The 19,850-nt window shown below is 36.8% G+C and overlaps 6 protein-coding genes across 6 annotated transcripts; all 6 read right to left on the bottom strand.

The window, feature by feature from the left end:
* Positions 1 to 1,293: 1,293 nt before the first annotated feature.
* PHYBLDRAFT_77663 (hypothetical protein) lies at positions 1,294 to 3,614 on the bottom strand. The gene is made up of 6 exons (XM_018443285.1): positions 3,471 to 3,614; positions 3,313 to 3,391; positions 3,044 to 3,255; positions 2,465 to 2,976; positions 1,805 to 2,384; positions 1,294 to 1,734 (listed from the first exon to the last, which is right to left on the bottom strand). The coding sequence occupies exons 1-6, from the start codon at positions 3,526 to 3,528 to the stop codon at positions 1,427 to 1,429; spliced, it is 1,749 nt and encodes a 582-aa protein (XP_018293353.1). The 5' UTR covers positions 3,529 to 3,614; the 3' UTR covers positions 1,294 to 1,426.
* Positions 3,615 to 4,321: 707 nt separating this feature from the next.
* Positions 4,322 to 6,623, bottom strand: PHYBLDRAFT_186361 (hypothetical protein; the record flags this gene model as incomplete). Its single annotated transcript, XM_018439229.1, has 6 exons — positions 4,322 to 4,859; positions 4,924 to 5,503; positions 5,577 to 6,091; positions 6,143 to 6,354; positions 6,418 to 6,496; positions 6,566 to 6,623. 6 exons carry the CDS (start codon positions 6,621 to 6,623, stop codon positions 4,342 to 4,344), a joined length of 1,962 nt encoding a protein of 653 aa, XP_018293352.1. The 3' UTR covers positions 4,322 to 4,341.
* A 1,114-nt stretch (positions 6,624 to 7,737) lies between these two features.
* Positions 7,738 to 11,046, bottom strand: PHYBLDRAFT_132601 (hypothetical protein; the record flags this gene model as incomplete). Its single annotated transcript, XM_018429506.1, has 10 exons — positions 7,738 to 8,151; positions 8,238 to 8,553; positions 8,644 to 9,092; positions 9,166 to 9,210; positions 9,283 to 9,374; positions 9,442 to 9,545; positions 9,604 to 9,697; positions 9,791 to 10,083; positions 10,144 to 10,227; positions 10,284 to 11,046. Coding segments are annotated over 10 exons (2,569 nt in total), but the record flags the coding sequence as incomplete, so codon positions are not given.
* Positions 11,047 to 12,103: 1,057 nt separating this feature from the next.
* PHYBLDRAFT_123829 (hypothetical protein) lies at positions 12,104 to 14,091 on the bottom strand. Its single transcript, XM_018428954.1, has 2 exons — positions 13,648 to 14,091; positions 12,104 to 13,573 (listed from the first exon to the last, which is right to left on the bottom strand). Exons 1-2 carry the CDS (start codon positions 14,033 to 14,035, stop codon positions 12,153 to 12,155), a joined length of 1,809 nt encoding a protein of 602 aa, XP_018293350.1. The 5' UTR covers positions 14,036 to 14,091; the 3' UTR covers positions 12,104 to 12,152.
* Positions 14,092 to 14,114: 23 nt separating this feature from the next.
* On the bottom strand, positions 14,115 to 15,590 carry PHYBLDRAFT_123826 (hypothetical protein). The gene is made up of 4 exons (XM_018428953.1): positions 15,508 to 15,590; positions 14,591 to 15,454; positions 14,368 to 14,536; positions 14,115 to 14,317 (listed from the first exon to the last, which is right to left on the bottom strand). Exons 1-4 carry the CDS (start codon positions 15,538 to 15,540, stop codon positions 14,148 to 14,150), a joined length of 1,236 nt encoding a protein of 411 aa, XP_018293349.1. The 5' UTR covers positions 15,541 to 15,590; the 3' UTR covers positions 14,115 to 14,147.
* A 639-nt stretch (positions 15,591 to 16,229) lies between these two features.
* PHYBLDRAFT_110691 (hypothetical protein) lies at positions 16,230 to 17,275 on the bottom strand (the record flags this gene model as incomplete). The annotated part of the gene is made up of 6 exons (XM_018428179.1): positions 16,230 to 16,379; positions 16,453 to 16,523; positions 16,612 to 16,684; positions 16,744 to 16,905; positions 16,971 to 17,053; positions 17,119 to 17,275. The coding sequence occupies 6 exons, from the start codon at positions 17,273 to 17,275 to the stop codon at positions 16,230 to 16,232; spliced, it is 696 nt and encodes a 231-aa protein (XP_018293348.1).
* Between the last annotated feature and the right edge of the window lie 2,575 nt (positions 17,276 to 19,850).

Raw genomic sequence — 19,850 nt, 5'->3', positions numbered from 1 at the left:
CAATATAATATTCCTTTTTCTTTCACTTAAAGATTCCAAAAAGGAAAGGAAAAGAAAATATATAAGTGATGACTTGCTTAGAACACCACATGTATATCTCAAGCCGCAATGTATTAGATTGTACCCTCATTCCTAATATAGCTGCTCCTCTTACTGAAATCAAATAAATGGGAGAAAGAGCTATACTTTTGACAAATTTGCACTGAAATTTCTCACTGATACACCTACAGGCAAAAGATACTCTTACCGAATCCTCCTACCACGAAATACATTTAGATCCAGGTTTAAGTTGGCATAAGTTGACCTCGAATCAAGCCAATTAGTCACAAATGTATACTTTTAAAACCTCTCATTTGTAATCTTAAAACATTCGTCTTGCATTCGAACCTTAGCTCATATATATTCTTTAAAGTCAACTCTCAAAAGACAAAGATGGTGCTCATCATTCCTGTCTTCAAATTAATGTTGCGGATAATGAAATGCGTATATAACAGTACAGCTCAAAAATCGATAATGCTCTTTTTTTTTTTCCTGATACGAGCATTGTCCTAATAAACTATACACTCAAAATGTTCTGAACAAATTCTCTATAAAATAAACGAATGTTTTATGGAGCATATTCTACAAACTAATACATAATGAGGTAGAGGAATACAGCTTTATTCAACTGCTTATAATTTCATGTAAAACCTCTTACATTCAAACGTGTTAATACATGGAAAATAATATACCACATTTAACCCCCACTATTATATATATCAGAATATTCACAGGCTTTTTTTTCTTTAAAAAAATTTCCCAGTGGACTCGGAGCCATCGATGGAAACCTACCGATTAGGATGAGCAATAGGTCTAAAAGGTTTAGATTAGGTAGCACACTTTCCCACAATAACCTTGAGATGGTTGTTCAAAGTGACCAAAGCTATAGCATTGTGGACAAAAATACTAATATTTACATTCAGCCACACAATCAATATGTGAAGAGGTACATTACCAATATCTGTAAAAGTAATAGACTCCAACCTTTTCTTTAAGAAGAAGAAGAAGAGAGCAGGCAGACAATATATTTTTTAACATGAGTCAAAGATAACAATAAAGAAGACATACAAGTTCTCCAGCCTACAAGAACAAGAAAATATGCCTTTTTCATAACAGGGTCTATGTAATTAGACAACCAGAAAAAAAACATGCGCAATTTATATGAAGAACACCTTATAATCAGGTTGATAGTACTCAAAAAGAAGTGCCATTAAATAGATAATATATATACATATAGACAAGCACAACATTATTGCTCAATTGATAAAAATATTCATAGTTGTTTATTTTATGTAGAATGTTTAGGGCTTAGAAATTAAGAATAATATATTTTTTATAGTTTCAAGTCCGTTAGCTAGTTCTTTTCCCTTTGATCATACCAGCCAGCTCAAAGATAATCATATGCTGGGGGAGGTGGATAATCCTCATCATGGAATTGGGTTATAGGTGCTGCCTGAAACTTCTGTACTTCATGTGCTTCGAATGCAGAGGTGCCCATGAAGACTCGGTCTTTTATGACCGTTTCAATATGTATTTCTGTCTGACCAAAGTACATATTGATTTTGATGTTGACCTTTTCGCCATACTCAACCCCATCAAACTGTGGAATTTTTATGGGAAATAGCGCCACTTTGCGGACACCAGGATGAGTCACGTATCTTGGAGCTGCATCATCTCCGTCGTATGCATACAAGTCTATCGGTTCGTTTATATCAGTTAGTTGCGTTTATCTTGGGCTATCCACATATTTATCAACAAAACCAACCTGACTCTGTATCATTTGGATAAAACACCTGGAAAGTATGGGAGATGCAAGCATCTGAAGCGATAATATCTCCTTTGTTAACATATACACAGAATCCATCACGGCAGAATGTCCTTCCATCAGGGAGCAAGACCTTTTTGTTATCCGGATCAACAGTCGGATCAAATGGTTTATACGTTTTCAAGCCATATGTACGTCGTGACGTTCTATGTGTCACAGCACGCGGGTTCAGTCCGAACATAACAGCTCCTCTGACAACTGCAAGCTCCCCACGAGAAGGAACAGCAATTGAGCTTGCCTTCTTCTGGAAATTTCCTTGTATGCGCTTATGAAGATATCTGGACTGTCCAAATCCACCAACTAGGAATATCGCGCTCAAGCTGACTTCAGTTTGCTTAATTTGACCTGCTATCAACTCAAGTACTTTCAAGACTACTGGTTCGAATATTTCTCTACGCATGTCTTCCACTGGGACACGTAATTTTCCATCTACTATTCCAACCGCCTCCTGGTCCATGCCTTCCAAGTTAATTCCAGCAGGCAAGTTAAAGAAATCGTCTTCATCGTTATCCCATCCAGGCTAAATGAAAAGAAGACAGTCTCGTTAAAACACATTACATAGAAGTATTGCGTATATGTGTATTTAATAGCTCTCCTTACTTTTATAGTATTGATAAACTGTTTCATCAAGTATTCAATTGCTTGTTCATCAATTCTGGAGTTATTAAATCGACGCTCTATATACTCTTTCATATTCTTATCAAGAAATGTTGAGCCACATGAACTTCCTGAGCCCTTTGTAACTTCTTTAAGGGACTTTACTCCGTCAGACTCATTAATTTCGAAAACAATCAAGTCTACTGTGCCGCCTCCAGCATCGCAAATCATGAAACGCTGGCCATGAGTGAGTTGAAACTGATTGGTCCTTTTTTCACAATAAAGAGCCGCGGCCTCAGGTTCGCTAGTCAATAGCAATCTGTCAGGATGGTCAATGCGGTCAACTATTCCAGCAATAATGGCTGCTTCACGCATAGTAGCTTTGGCAAGATCATTCCACATTGCTGGCACGGTAAGACAGTATCTGATTCGCGAAGGGTCATACACAGCACCAAGATTACGTTCAAGTTCATTATGAATATACTTATTGAACATGCGAATATAGTCAGAAATAACTTAAAAAAAAAACAAAGGATTAATTCTTCGCCTTTGGCAATATATCAGAGCCAGAGAAAAACAAACCTTCCAGAGGGGTTAATCCATTTGGGAGCTGACTGAATTGGGAATATTGGGGATCAAGCAAGAGCTTAAAGTTATCCACCAATAAATAATTGTTCTTTGGAGTAGATGCCTTACGGACGGCCTCATAACCCCACGCAATGGGTTCTTTGTTTCCTGGCTCATAAAGCAGCTTAGTGGGAACTTTTGGATATACATTTCCACCTTGTTTGGGCCTTTTTTAATACAAGAGAGTCGGTCAAAAACACGTTTATATGTCATGTCTTTCTTACCAGTCAGTAATATCATGTATTTCCTCTACTGTATCACTGGTGTATACATATGAACATCCACTAAACGTGGTTCCAAAATCTATTTGAATGGCAAAAAAAAGGTGTTTTGAAATGATTATTAACCGTATTAAACGTGTATTTTTTCTTATTCTTTTTACCTATGCCAACAATATAAGCAAAGTTATCGGGGTCAAACTTTGAACTGATACTAGACATGAAAGATACGAGTTTTAACTAGTTTTCTGTTTGCTTTTATATATTTCAAATTTGATTTATGCTTGGAGTTTATGTCCGAGATAAAGTGTAAGAGAGAAAGTGATTATCGAACCAATTTATCCGTCAAAAGCAATTGTATTCATCATACACATGACTGCTCGTCAAACGCTGACATCTAACCTTAAAGCATTGCCATTTGAGGAGGTTCCTGTGTACATAAATTAGAGTCTGTACAAATAATGTACAGTAAAAAAAAATACGTTCGTTTAAGAATTTGTCTTTTATTTATAGATATGGGCATGTCAATTAATATCGCAAAGTGTGAATTTCTACCTTAAGAGATGTATGGATATATATAATTGAATATCGGTGGAAAGCAAAGGACAGAGAGTCGTACAATTTATGGACTTTTATGCTCATAACCTGAAAAAGATAAAATAGTGTTTTAGTACTCGTAGTCAATAGAGGGTCGCACTTACTTTCTGATGCTTGGGTTTTGATATAGTGCTTTAATAAAATAAAAAATGATTTATTATTGAAATGAGAAGAGAGAGCCTCAGTGTATAAACATGTATTTCTTTTTGTTAGATATATAGATTCCGAGAGTCATTGAATATTATTTGATAGAGAATAAAACACTGCTATATCAAAATTCAAGCATTGAGAACTGATGAAACTCTCATATTCAATGGCTTAGAAGCTTAATTCATAATTAGATTCCCTAGTGGTGTGGAATACAGTATCTTATTTTACCATCCACAGCATGAAATATTGATTCGTGTAGATTTGTGTAGTGTAGTATAATTTTATATTTCATATCTTCGTCTCCTTTTTCTTCTTATTTCTCTTATTCTTGGGCTTATTCCTAGGCTTATTTTTGTTTTCTTCAGAATTTTGGCATCCTCCCAGAGGTGGTTGTGCATTTGAAATGGACCACTCATTTAAGCCAATACCAAAAGGAAAATCTCTGTAAAGCGGTATGGGGGGGCTCGACAGTTTTTCTCGGGTGTTCTTCTCTTTGGATGTGGTTTTTACGGATCCTTGGGAAGAAGTGGTAGGGCAAGAAGTATCCGGGCTACTGATATTAGATGATGTATTTTTCATCTCATGGGTATCAAAGGCAGAGGCGAGTATAAAAACTTTTCCCTTAATGACAACTTCCATACGAATCTCGGTTAAACCAAAATACATGTTGACTGTCAATTTGACAGATGTACTTTCATTAAGAGAAGTATATTCTGGCATCGATATAGGGAATGCAGATACCATCCAAATACGAGGGTCTGTGACATGGCGTGGGGGTGGATCATCGCCATCATAAGCGTATAGATCTATCAATTCCACAATTAGTTATTATACGAAATACTTCTTTTTTATTTGAGAGAGGATACATACCTGGAGATATCTTGATAGGATAAAATGTCCAGAAAGTTTTTGAAACGCATTTATCAACCATCACAGATTCACCCTTATTGATGTAAACTGCAAAACGGTTACTGGATTGCACATATCCATTAGGCATTACCACTTTCAGATTTTCTGGGTCAAGGAGTGGATCAAATGTCAAGAGGGCTTTCAAGCCATATGTACGCCGAGCAATCCGATGGGTTACAACACGCGGATTTTTTCCAAACATTACAGCACCTCGAACAACAGCCATTTCTCCACGTGAAGGAAGAGCTATAATTCCTACTTGATCCTTAAATTTGTTTTTGATGGTATTGTAAAGATACTTGGACTGGCCGAATCCTCCCACCAAAAATATCGCGTCAATATTCTTCTTGCTCTGGTTAATCTGTCCCTTGATTAGATCGATAACCTGATTAACAACAGGATTGAATATCTCCTCTCGAAGCTCATCCACTGTTATATAAAAAGTGTCATCCATTATTCCAAATTTGGATGGGTCTTGATCACCAAACTTAGTTCCAGCCCGTAGAGTTAAATACTCATCATCATCATTTTCAAATCCAGGCTATAAGGCACATACACACACAAAAAGGAGCGTTGTAAGAATAAAATAATCTCTAAGTGCAAAATCTGCTTACCTTTGTCCCAGTTATAAATTGATCCACAAGGTCGTCGATGACCAATTTGTTTTCTTTGGCAAATCGACCAAATCGTTTTTCAATAAAATGTCTCATATTTTGGTCCAAAAATGCTGAGCCACAAGAACTTCCTGAACCTGTTGTAACTTCACAAAGACTTCTATTGTTTGAGGTATCATTTATCTCAAACACAACCAAGTCAACCGTCCCACCTCCAGCATCACATATCATAAATCTCTGCCCATCAGTAAGCTTGAACTGATTAGACTTCTTTTCGCAATATATGGCAGCCGCTTCAGGTTCACTGGTTAATATCAGTCGGTCTGGATGATCGGCCCGTTTGATAATATTGGATTTTATAGCAGCCTCACGCATAATATTCTTAGCTCGATCACTCCACATGGCTGGCACAGTAAGACAATATCTGAACTTTGAAGGATCGAATATTTTTCCAAGAGAGCGTTTAAGCACCACGAGAATATGTGCGTGGAATCCGGAAAGGTAATCAGAAATTACTGCGAGGACCTGGTAAGAAAAAATGTGCTATTTATCGGTATAAATGATACCTTCAAGGGGTGTCAACCCATTCGGAAGCTCAGTAGGACTGTGGATGCTCGTATCAAGGAAGAGCTTGAACTTATTTACTAGTATTCCGTTGTTGTTTGGAACACTAGCTTGACGAATAGCATCATATCCCCATGCAATCATCTTCTTGCTATCTTTTTCGTAAAGCAATACTGTCGGTACTTTAGGATAGATTGCAGAGCCTTGTCTTGGCCTAAAGGTACGTTGAGTTAGCTTGGTATTCTAAAGTGTTGTCAATAAGATGGTGCGCTTTTACCATTCTTTAATTTCGTCAACTTCATTTGTACTATCTTTTGCGTACACGTAAGAGCAGCCAGAAAACGTAGTACCAAAATCTATCCATCAAACAGCTTTAGAATACTTTATTATGTAAATCTGAATAGTTTATCGCAACGACGCGTTACCTATGCCTATTATATAACTAAAATCATCCGGCGTAAACTTTGAAGCTTGGATAGACATCAGAGATAAAAAAAGAAGAAAGAGATTTGTGAATCCTTGCGTGTTTGCACACATAACTTTATATATCTAATATTGAATGACTGTTAAATAACACAAAGGTAACTGACCCACGTAGAGTTAATCTATACTTTTTTTGGAAATAATTGTGGTATTACCTTTGTAATCCTGTACGGCCCGAACGAACAAACCATTTAATGTGGCTTGTGCGTTAATTACTCCTTAATGGAAAGGAAAAGCCGCAATTGTTTTTGTATTTATTGGTTGGCTGAAGACCACATATTATACATGTATTATCCTTGGAGTCTACTGCTTGAAGTACTAAGCTCTCTCTCTATATATTGTATCATAAAATAAAATACAGTGCAGAAATTAAATTCGAAATAAAAACATTTGTTGAAGAGACAAGTAGTACAAATAACCCAGTGATACATAGTACACAGGAAGATTGTTAGCTACCAGAGATGATTTATCCCAGTTTCTTTATATATTGTAGCCTTACAATACACTTTGTGCTGTGATTATTAAGATGATTGGATCTTTTTCTAGATATACACCTTTAAAGACACACTCGGCATCAAAGTGAAGCTAGTTTCTTGATCTATCCCGAGGCTCTTCGGCTTGGCCATATTATGCTTCCTTTTTAGTCATATACACCAAAGTACCATAGCACTGCTTTTGGCACTTTAAATGTCTTGGAATTTTTATAAAGCGAAGTTGAGAGATCTAACTTTGAGTAACTTTTTTCATTATTTTTCTTACATTCTCAAACGTATAGCAGTAACCTTCAGGGCTAGTATTTAACTGTTAAACGTAGAGGGAAATTTAGCTACCATTAGGTAATCTTGTAACTAATTTTCGCTTTAGTAATTCTCACTTCTAGTATAAAAAAGTATAAGAAATTTGTAAAATAATATATACAATAGATATATTCATACTGTATTGTATATCTCTAAGAGTCAATTTGTCTTTCTTTTATTTATCCAGTATTTATGCAAAAGTCTTTTGATCTCTCAATCACTTTTGTTTAGATATGTTGAATTTAGATTCTTGTCATAGAAATATAGAATATTACCACCCATTTCCCCATAGTTTACTAAAAAATATCCATTACTTTGGATCAGGTACTGTATCTCTGGGATTACAGTACTTTGTTGTACGTGTTTATTGTCTTTAGCTCCGGTAGAAATAAATATAGTGCTTTACAAATGGCTCTCAAATGTACGAGCTGACCATTTCTCGGTATTATTGATAATGAGTGCAGCCTCAAGAACTTCCCAAATATTTTTTGCATACACAAACTCAATGTCCGCCTTGACATTGGCAGGGACATCTGCTTGTACATCCTTTTGATTGCGATAAGGCATGATAATCTTGCGAATACCAGCACGATGTGCTGATATAACCTTCTCTTTGATACCTCCTACAGGCAAAACCTGACCACGCAAAGACATCTCACCAGTCATTGCAGTTGTAGAAGGGACATAGCATCCAGAGAACAGCGATACAAGTGATGTGGTAAAAGTTACGCCTAAGTGTATATCAAAAATATAAAACATTAGTTTCAGTAATCTGTTTTAATAAAAAACACATCTAAAAGCCGTTTAGTCAAAATACCTGCACTTGGGCCATCCTTTGGAACTGCTCCGCTAGGCATGTGAATATGAATATCAAACTTTTCCACCAAATTATCGTATTGTGTCGGTGCCAGCTTAAGCAGATGGGCATTGGATTTGACCCAAGTTAATGCAAGCTGCGCAGATTCTTTGATCACATCTCCTAATGAGCCTGTCAATTGAAGCTCTCCATTGCCTGGCATCTTGGACGCTTCAATAAATAAAATTCCACCATTGCCACTTCCAGAGTAAGCCAGGCCAGTGACCACACCTGGGATAGACTCACGTCCAGCCACTTCTTTCTCGTATGTAGAGATCTAAATTTTAAGAGAAAAAGGCACAGAAGAGTTAATAAGATTGAATTTAATTGAATTTAGCTATATCGCTATAGGCAATGAGTAGCTTACTCCGAGGATTTCTTCTACGTCTTCCTTATTAATTTCTGAAACATAGTCGGATTCTTTGCCACTTTCTCGAAGTTCGGCTAAATCCACGCATTTTGAACGAACAACAGAAGCAAGAGTTCTCTCAAAAGTACGCACACCACTCTCACGAGTGTAATTTTCGGCTATCTGTAGAAGAACAGGATCGGAAATGCTTACACGATCTTCTTCTAACCCATGGGCTCTTATTTGCTTAGGAAGAAGATGCGATTTTGCAATATGAAGCTTCTCCTCAAAGGTATATCCACTTAGATAAATCAACTCCATGCGATCAAGCAAAGGCTCGGGGATTGTGTCAACTGAATTTGCAGTAGCGATGAACAAAACGGTTGATAAATCAAAAGGAACATTAAGATAATGATCAGAGAAAGTATTGTTTTGTTCAGGATCAAGAATCTCCAAAAGAGCAGCAGCTATTCATTTATGTTTTTACATGTTAGTAAGGCAACCCTATCTCTAATGTATCATTATTTCAATCTCATTTACCAGGGTCTCCGTAATGTGTAGAATGAGCCAACTTATCAATCTCATCTGAAAATACAGGTACTTATATTAGTGCATTTACCATGTATAAGAGTTCTTAGAGGTAATTGAATATCTTACCGAGAAGAAACAAGGGGTTATTGACTCCACATTTGCGTAATCCTTGGACAATAAGACCAGGCATGGCACCTACATAGGTACGACGATGACCTCTTTTCATGACAGCATCAATAAAACGGTAAATATGTATTTACACCTCTCTTATTTTGTGTATTATACCTCATATCAGCCTCATCTCGAACACCTCCTAGGGATATACGATGGAATTCTCGTGAAAGTGCGGAAGCAATTGATTTTCCAAGAGATGTCTTTCCCACGCCAGGCTATAGGGACAAATATTATAAGGTTAGTTTTAGTACCCATTTTGCTAATATAACTTACAGGACCAACAAAACAAATAATTGGAGCCTTAAGATCTCCTTTGATCTTGGCTACCGAAAGATATTCGATGATTCGCTTCTTAACATGATCCAATCTAAAAAAAAAGTGAGATAACGGGAATAAAGGCATGAGGGACTTTATTATCTGGTACTTCACTCTTCCATTGTGCCACAATCCAAACATTTACCCAAAATGATCATCATCCAATTGCTGCTTAGCACGGGTAATGTCCATGATTTCCTCTGATTTCTTACTCCAGGGCAGGTCGGCAATCAATTCGAGATAGTTGCGCGTAACAGACCACTCACTGGATGAAGGCTGGAGTTTTTTGATACGCTTAAGTTCACGCTGAGCTATAATATTTACTTCTTTAGGGAGATTAGCTTCTGCAAGGCGTCTTCCTAAAAGAGCTGCATCATCTTCATCCTTGGGCCCTCCGGTACTATCTGATTCACCCAGTTCTTGCTTGATAGCTTCCAACTATAACTAGGGGTTTAGAGGAGAACGCGCTTTGGTAATCCGATATTGTGTTTTAAATACCTGTTGGCGGAGATAAAACTCGCGCTGTTTTTTGTTCAATTTCCCCTCAATGCTGGAATGGATTTGTTCTGAGATCTTGAGGACCTGTATCGAGCCATGTGAGTACCCTTGTTTGTACAAGATCAACCAGCTGTACTTACATGTAGCTGTCTTGTCATCCACTCTGAAGCCTTTTGTAAACGTTCTTTTATGTCGGTAGAATGCAGCATTAGAAGCCTTTCTTCAAAGGTTGTTTCGATTATTGATACTAATAAGTCGGCCAGAACGGGGGCAGCAACGGTGTCAATTAGCTTGGAAATTTGTTGCGTAAGTGCTTCTGGAATCTGGAGGTCCTTCATTTTTAGCAGGAACTCTCTTGCTAATGCCTTAAATGCAATAATTTCGTCCTTTGCCTCCTCCAGTTCATCTTTAGTAAATGATTCTGCGTATTTGACTTTGGCCATCAGCGTTGGTCCTTCTTGAATATAGCGATCCACTTCAAAACGGCCAACTCCCTCCACGATTACTGTGAATACGCCAAGACTTGTACGCTGGACTCTAATGATACGAGCTGCGCAACCATACATCAAGAGTCGATTACGCTCACTTGGTTTTACTAGACTTTCGTCTATATCGCTCTTAGTAAGAGCTCGTTCTTCAGCTGGAATCTCAGGTAAAGACCCATCTGAATCAGAGGAATTCTCTGATGAGTTGGAATGAGAATTGACTGATGAGTTCTCAGAAGGCAATGACTGAAGAGGAATGCACGCAATATGGGCCATTTTTCGTTGTTCTGACAGTCGAGAATACTTTCGAATAAGAGCTGTGGCCTCCTTGCCTTGCATGGTGAGTTTCATCACCACTGACGGAAGGAGAACCCTATTGTCGAGGGGTATAACTGTGAGCGATTCAGGAAGTGCCATTGGAAAGAAGTAGAGGACGTAAGACTGACTAAGGTGAAAAGAGCTTTTATATCCAACATGTGATTTTGATAGAGAAATGCTTCCCTTTAGAGAAAGTCACACAAGAGCAATGCAGTCCTTTCTTTCTTTTCACTTATTATCTTATTAAGGTAGCCTGAATTATGTATAGAGCGGATTCTTTCTTTAGCGGACCTTTTAATAACACAATCAATTGCACTTACTTTAAACAAAATTTGAAAGTTATATGATATGGTGATGTATGTATACGTATATACGTGTGTGCGTACTTGAGGGGTAAATGGTGTAACAAATCATATTTACAATGTGGGGAAACAACAGAGTAAAAATAACTATTCACTTTATAGTCCTTATCGTTGCTAGGTTCAATAATCTATGATATATAATCTTAGTATCTTTCGTCTACATGGTTTTATGCTTAACAGCGAGTCACTCTAAGCTATAACACACATACGAATATTTCAGAAAATATTCTCAAGCTCGTATTTGGAGAAGAAGATGACTAAACATAATAAGATTAAGTACAATTCATACGATACAAGTCACTAAGTTACTGTCCAACTATGGATATATTTTGGATCCAGTTAAAATAAGCTCTCATATTTTTTTTGAATGCACATCATATATGCATTGTATCATAAGTTGTATTTGTTTATGGCAAATATATATATAAACATATTTTCTTTTTTTCTGGCTGGGCTCTTAGACCTTCTCAGCTCGGTTACTCCGGTAGGGCGGTTAGGATTTTATTTATAATATATATATATATATATATAATAATTTGGTCGCTACCAGTTAATATTATTATATTAAATAGCCAAGCAGCTTAACTTTTATTATTGTACTTTGCAAGATATACACATATCCTAAAACAAAGATATTTTTACATAAGAGAATCATCATATTGAATATGTTCTTATCTTATATGTTAGAGTATAGTTTCATTAATCTTCTAGTGAATATTGCTGTGGTTTCTAGATGCAAGACAGTGTTATCAATAGCTAATGATTTACCCAGTAACTATGGATAGCAATATGCATAATTTTAAATTGAATTATATATTTATTAAGGTGTAGCTTGTATTATAATTTACTCTAATGGATCAACAACTGAAACGCCAAATAGTTGGAAGTGTTGAGGGCGGAATTCATCGTCCATATCATATTTCTTGCTATGAATGTTCTTGCCGAAACTTTCGATAACGGACATGACCGCAGGAGCATCAACCATAGGAGAATACTTATTGGGTAGTGTGACGACCAAGCGTATAGGTGGATAGTATTCTTCGCTACCATTACCATCTTCATCGGCCGTATCACTATCATCATTACTAGACCTAATGCAACCCTCTTCGACAGGCATCATGGAGAGCGTAAGTCCGCTATTGAGAAGAAGCTCAGCACCGCCTTCCAAAGGAGAAACAGTGAATACTAGCTCCATAAGTCTTCCGATGTACTTGCAAACATCAATACCATTGCGCCCAACCATCTTTTGGATAGTGTAAAAGATAGGGTCCGGAACAGCTCCTCCCTGTCTATAAGCCATTAGCAGAGACAAAACGGCACGTTCATAATGGTCTAGCCCAGGTACATTGGCAAGAGGACCACTAGCGAGAGGCATATGGAAGGCTACAAATGCTCTTGATTCTTTAGGAAAGTGTGAGGTCATGTTGGCAATGTGAATCGCAGCAGGTAAGAGACGATGCAACTGAAGAGGATGAGAAGGGTTCAGATAGACCTTAGGAAGCCCACCAACAATGAATTCGAATATTTTGTTATGATCCTTGGGAGTTAGGTGATATAAAGACTGAGAGGTGTAAGCCTTGATGCCTTCCAAGAGAGGATCCTTTTGCTGCTCAGCCACCGACAGCTTTTGGTAGCAAAAACCTTGGCGCACGCCTCCTTCACTGAAATATACTCGGCTAATTTTAATGACCTTCATGATGGCAGAAAGCAGGAAACAACTGGCCGGAATCATGCTTGCTCTTCGTTTGGAAATACGGAAAACCTTTAGTTTCTTGACAAGTTTTTCAGGCTCCCAATCCTTATAGTAAGTAACCAACTCCTCAAGCTCGGCTCCTGTCATGGTATAGCCATTAATAATAGGAATAGGGTAAGTGAGTCTTCGATCAGAGTGCTTTCCGGGCAAATCAGTGCTTTGAGCCTTCCTAGCCATGGAGAGATATCCCAATGCTCTAAATCCACCACCACTCATATACATTCGATAACCATCTTTCTCCAAAAGATGTGAAGGGGGATTAGATTGGACAAATGCTTTTCTGATCTGATCCTCAACCTCTGCATAAAGAGCTTCACGTTTTTTGCTTTTGTAGGATTGTTCGAGACGTCGCTTCAGAGCAGCAGCGCCATATGGCATCGACATTGGGTCCGGGCAGACTTGAATTCCCATAGTGCCTTCATCTTCCTCATGACTTTTATTTGTCACATAGCTTAATTCCACGGAACCACCTCCTAGGTCCATAGTAAGACCATTAACACTGTAGAAAGATCCTGCCAAAACAAGTAAATCTAAATTAGATATAACGCCGAAAAAAATGTTACACTGTTTTTGTGCTCATCCTTACCAACAATTCCAGCGGCTGAAATTAAGGCTTCCTGTTCTTTACTCAGCAAAGATACAACCCAGCCTGTTTCCTTAAAGATTTTTTGGAGAAATTCCTTAGAGTTTGTAGCCACACGTGTTGCTTCTGTTGCAAGGACATTGATGTTTTCAGGTTTAACTTTAGCTTGTTGACACAGCTGCTTGAAACGTAAAAAGCTAGTAATGACTTGGTCGATCGTCTCCGAAGGAATGACACGTTCATCACCTTGGGATTCAAACAAAGAGATTGGTGCTCGTTCTTCATAAGCTACTGGAAGATGCCGCTCGAGTGATTTGACGATGCTAAAACGAATTCCATTGGAACCCATGTCAACTACACCGAATGGTCCTTCGACTGTTTGTCCTGTCATATTCTTTTGTAAAGGATTTGTAGTATAATACGGAGAGAAATAATAAAGAAAGAAAGAAAGAAAGTAAAGAAGAAAGAGTACGATTTTGCAGCTGGATAGGAAACAACTTATTTTATTTATAGAACTCAAAATTTGTATCTTCCTTCTTGACATTGGCTTTGTAACCCTTTTCTAAATCTTTGCTCAAGATTACGTATCGGTTTTTACGAACAGCTTGCATACCAGCCTCTTGGCATATTGCTGCAATCTCAGCACCAGATAACTTATCGGGGCGGGAGACAACTAAAGAATAATATGAGTAAATTTACTCATAGTGACACTGAAACACTTACACTCTTCCAAATCAACTTCTTCCGAAAGGTTCATTTTAGCTGTCACAGTAGAAAATATGAGACGCTTCTGACGGCGATCTGGTGTAGGAAACTCAATTTTTCTATCCAATCGGCCAGGTCTCAGAAGAGCAGGATCAAGTGTGTCAGCGCGGTTAGTTGCCATAATAACCTATGCATTTATTGTGAGTAATCTTATGCGTTTCATATATTTCATTATATTTACCTTGACATTGGATGTTTGGTCAAAACCGTCCATCTGGTTCAATAATTCCAGTAAAATACGCTGTACTTCTCTATCAGCACCAGTCTGAGCATCGAAACGCTTGGTGGCAATTGCATCAATTTCGTCGATAAAGATAATTGCTGGCGAGTTCTCTCTTGCCAGCCTGAAAACATCTCTGACCATACGTGGACCTTCACCAAGGTATTTTTGTACAAACTCTGAGCCAACCACACGAATAAACCCGGCCGAAGAGTGATGTGCAACTGCCTTAACCAACATGGTCTTTCCTGTTCCCGGTGGACCATAAAGAAGGACACCGCGGGGAGGATCGATACCAATTTGGCGATAAAGATCAAAATGAGTTAAAGGAAGTTCGACAGCCTCCTTAATCTCCTGTTTCTGAATATCAAGACCACCAACATCCTGATAAGTGACATCTGGACGTTCATCTGCACCAAGCATTGCGATGCTGCTGTCAGCTTCTGGGGGTAATACATCAACAAGAGCGTTTGAATGACGATGGAGTGCGACAGATGCACTGGGCTTCAGAAGTTCTCGATCGATTGTGCTGAGGATGCGGACAACATAATTGGAGCCAGTGGTAGATCCAACAATTCCAGTGTGCTGGTCCATGGGTTCCAGAAACTGACCAATGACCAGAGGAACAGATTTGATACGCTTAACTTCCTCTTGAGAGCGAATGAGTTCTCTCTTCAAGTTGTTCTGTTCATCTTTAATATACTCCTCTTGGAGTTCGAGGAATTCCACATTGCGTTGAAGTTTCTTAAGTTTGGTATAAAGGTCTTCTTCAGATAACTCTTCCAAAAGACTCGTCTTTGTGACAACGGCCGGGGAATCCTTATGCTTAACAAATATATGATGAGTATTGATGGAATCCAAGAATTCTGAAGCCTTACTTCTTGTTTTAAATGGATGCCGATTTCCTCCATAGTCAGACAGTTGCGTTGTCACTAGGAGCTAACGCGTGCCTTGCAACTGAAAGATCGCTAACTGCACCGTGATTTCGTGGTAAAAAATACCCTACGTAATCAATCAATAACGTAGCCCGTTTTAAATACCCGACTTTTACGCACACGTTTTATTTTTGCTATAACCTTGTCCACGCCATCAGGTTGTGGTTATGCAAGGGGTTTATATTAAAGTAGCTCGCTTAAAATGCTTTAATAAAACATATCCGCTTATATTTAATTTATTATAAATAATTTTTTTATACCTTCAATGAAAGAAAGGCAATTAAACAGTGAAATGGCAAAGGTTCAAATATTATATCACGTAATCCAACTTTCTGATAAAAGTATTATTACCAAGGTAACTTGAGGCGAGACATAGTCTTTAAAGCAATTGACTGTATTGTATAAATGAGGTAATATGATAAGTAATTTCGAAAAGATCAATTTATTATGTCTCGAACAGAGGATAAGCCATAAAAGCATTGTAATATTGGATCATGCGTTGTTACCGATTACTTTATATAAATCCGTACACACATACATAAATATACTATCCTCTACATTGACAAACCAACACATTGCTTGCTTTTCTTTTGTATTAATATACTGCATAAATTTTAGTAGAATTATATGCCGTTTTTAAGTAGTTTCCTCTTTATTTTCACTCTTTAAACTAGCTTCTTTGCTACAAAGAAATGCTTGAAATAGCGCATTTGCCAAACACAGACAACACCGAGAATAATGATTTGTGCAATAGTCCACCATACAGCGCGAGCATTTGTCAATTCAGAGCGATCACGGAATTCGGCCTCACGTTCCTATATATGAGAATAAGGCAATATTAAACTCTTATCCTTATACACATACACCATTTTACACAGCTACACTTACACGCTGGGAAGTCTGTTCTCTACGGATATCCTGTACACGCTCATTCAATTCATGGATACGCATGGCCAAGTCTGTGTACACATATACCATAAAATTAAATATTTAAGCGTATTATCTCTCTCTCTTTTCAATCGGCCTATAATTCTCTGGCCATCTTACCCGACAAGGTACCAGCGTGATCGTGCTGCTCACTACCAGCTGGATCATCAAAGTCCATGTCGAATGTAATTTTCTGTATATATATGAAGGCAATAATTGATATAATTTTGAGTTGAACATGTACATGTTTACATGCATATATCCTATTATATTTACCGTTCTGGACGAATCAAACCATGCAGTGCTCACTGGTGCCAAGCAAATAGAATGATCACCGGATTCAGCAGAGGTAAATGTAAAACGACCAGAGGCATCACCCTGTCTGTCTACAACAACATGTCCTTGAGGAAGTTCCTAACATTAAACATGTTAATCAGCAAACCGTTTCCCGGTGTTTTTGTAAAAAAAAAAGTCTCTACCTCGACAGTGATCTGAATCTTCAATTCAGGACTAACAATCCACTGTTTTTGGGCATCCGAGTACTGTTCGGCTTTGTATGTTCCTGTCCGATTTGAAGAAATAATGCACTATGAGAACCATGCACAGATGATGTCCCGAGAGGCATACCTGTCACCATGGTTTCTTTTGGCAACTCCTCGATGAAGCACTTCTTTTCTGATCCATCAATGTAAAAGTACAATGCCTCGGATACATTTGCACAGATGAGAAGGATAGTAAATAGCAAGGCTGCTGAAAGCCGCGTTTTATTCAATGCAAAAGCCATTTTCGATGGGAAGAAGATTAAGACCAACTGCCTTTAGACGTGGCAGGCGTATTGCTTCCCGATTCTAGGCACCGCCAATGAAATCGACTTCAGAGTAATGACGTAGCATATATGGTAGTGCCTGAATGGATCAAAGGTTTCACGATTTCCTAGAAATAGAAATGGTATTTAATAAAAGTGAATAATTGACATGAATTATTTTCCAGAGAATGTAATAAGTAGTAATTATTATATTAGTATCTATTATGTATTAAAGAGCAGAATTATTTGTATATTCATCTTATGAATAAATTAGCTCGATCCGATTTGGATATGAGCATATTTACTGAAGTCTGAATAAAAAGAAAACTCGAATTGAGATTGAAACAAATTTGTTCTTTGTAGATAAGTATTTTCGTTGAACACAATGGTCATAGGTGTTTAGACAAACATATTTTCAAGGGATTCTAGAAATCGTATACTGCTCAAGTAGATTTCTCTTTATATATAAAATGCTAAATATCATTATTGTTGGGTTTATTATATACCAAGAAGTGAAGCATTTCACTCTATAGTGCGTTTTAATATTTTTTGAAACAAACAGTTGTATAATATATATCTCTATCTACTCTTATATTAAACCAATGTTTTTAATATTTTGATTCTCTTCAATATTATGAGCATGCTACTTATATTATCTACACAATATTTCTTATTGATCTATTCATTGTAAAAAAAAAGATATATACATAAACACACACACATATATATATATGCCTTCATACTTTAAAAATCCATAAACTTATGATCCTTGATGTCGTTTTCAATTTTGAAAGAAACAAAAGAAAACAAATGTATGAGATACTAAGCACATGTAGATGTTATCAGTAAATAAAGACGAGTGCATGGTCTATTGTGCATATTTTATCCAAAGTTTCCCCATAGACCGCCTTTATAATGTCTTTTACGAGACCTTAACATTTTAAGTGTGTGTTTCCTTCTTCTTTGACTTTAACAGAAAAGTCTATAAAATAATGTGTCTACCAGGAGTTTTATTATTTTTCTATTATCATTGTTTTAAAAGAAAGCATATGATTCAAAAGGTGTTATATTTAAAAATAGATATTTGAGTATTAGTTGACTTAACTTGTTTTTGATATATTTTACTAAATGATATAGAGGGTTTATATTCCAATTGAAACAGGAAAATACCTGTCGTAAATATAATCAAGCCGTGAGTATCTTTGGTTGATTTAGTCTAACATAAAAACCACAAAGGAAATCCCTTTTCTGTTTTAGAAAACCGGCGTGATATTACAGAGGTTTGAATACAACGAGGTCAAAGAAACTTACTTATATAGATTTATTAACATTGGAAGAAGAACTATTATCAAGGCTTTGTTTAGACTGTATATAAAGTTGAAAAATCTTTGACCAAGAAGTTTTATCATCTTACTGGTTTCGGAACGCTTGACAAAGACTTGATCAGACTTGGAGGCGATACATGTGGCGTTCCTGGGGTTATATGGGGTGTATTAGAGAAAAAAGGAGCTACTGGAAATTGATTTATAGAGTATTGAGAAATACAAAGTACTGAGAATTTTTAATGAATTTAGAAATAATATTTTTACTGGACTTTATCAAAGTATTAATTGTGGTGTCCTTGGATTCAAATCCTATTATACATTATAGTGATAGGATACTACAGCCTTCAAGATTGTTGTATATACCTCCCTCTTTATAAGAAATGAAAGGAGGGAAATATAAACCAGTTCTTTCTTTCGAATTATCGTAACAAAAGAACTTTGTCTTTAGGGGCTTAAGACTATTTCAGGTCAATGTGCTTAAACATGGTATTTTAATACAGTCTAAGAAGACTGGATTAAGTTTATCTACTTATTTTTACTTTATCTCAAGCTTATATTGATTTCTTCTGAAAAAAAAGCATTTAAGCTCATAATGTAGAGATTGAATTCTGCAAGAGTTCTAACTATCCGAGAAATTTGCTTTACGTTTTTTGAGATAAGTTTGATTTTAGTCCCACTTAAATACTAGCCTTTGAATGGCTTACTTGTAAAGATATCTCTTGAATTATACATAACATTATTTTATTTCCAATATAAGTTCATGTCATATTTCTTTATTAAGTAATTGTTAGCTTTCTTTGGATAAGATTGTATTTTGTATAATTACTTGTAGAAAAAAAAAAGAGCTGATTATTGGATATTTATCTATTTCAACCGGCGCAATTCCAGGAACTGCTTTGTATTGCTGCGCAACATTATGGTTTGCGTAGAGTACCTTTGAAAAGACATCAATTAATACATCTTACATATAACAAAAAGTTCAGCTTTATTAAATTCCAAGTTGTATTTTATTTTATTTTATTTTATTTCTGTATTAAATATAAATTCTTCTTTAAACAGCGCCTTTGATTTTAAAAAGTTAGCCGTGAGCTTTATATTTGTCACCTTTGTTTGCCATTCCACACCTCTTGCAAGTCACAAACGCACCAACGGATTGGCTATCACTTGCTTCCGTTTTTTTGCTGCGGCGAAAAAAATAATATATAAAAAAAGGCGACAAATCATAAATT

Source organism: Phycomyces blakesleeanus (assembly GCF_001638985.1).
Source record: "Phycomyces blakesleeanus NRRL 1555(-) unplaced genomic scaffold PHYBLscaffold_7, whole genome shotgun sequence".
Taxonomy (NCBI): Eukaryota; Fungi; Mucoromycota; class Mucoromycetes; order Mucorales; family Phycomycetaceae; genus Phycomyces; species Phycomyces blakesleeanus.
This window is presented reverse-complemented; position numbering and strand designations above follow the sequence as displayed.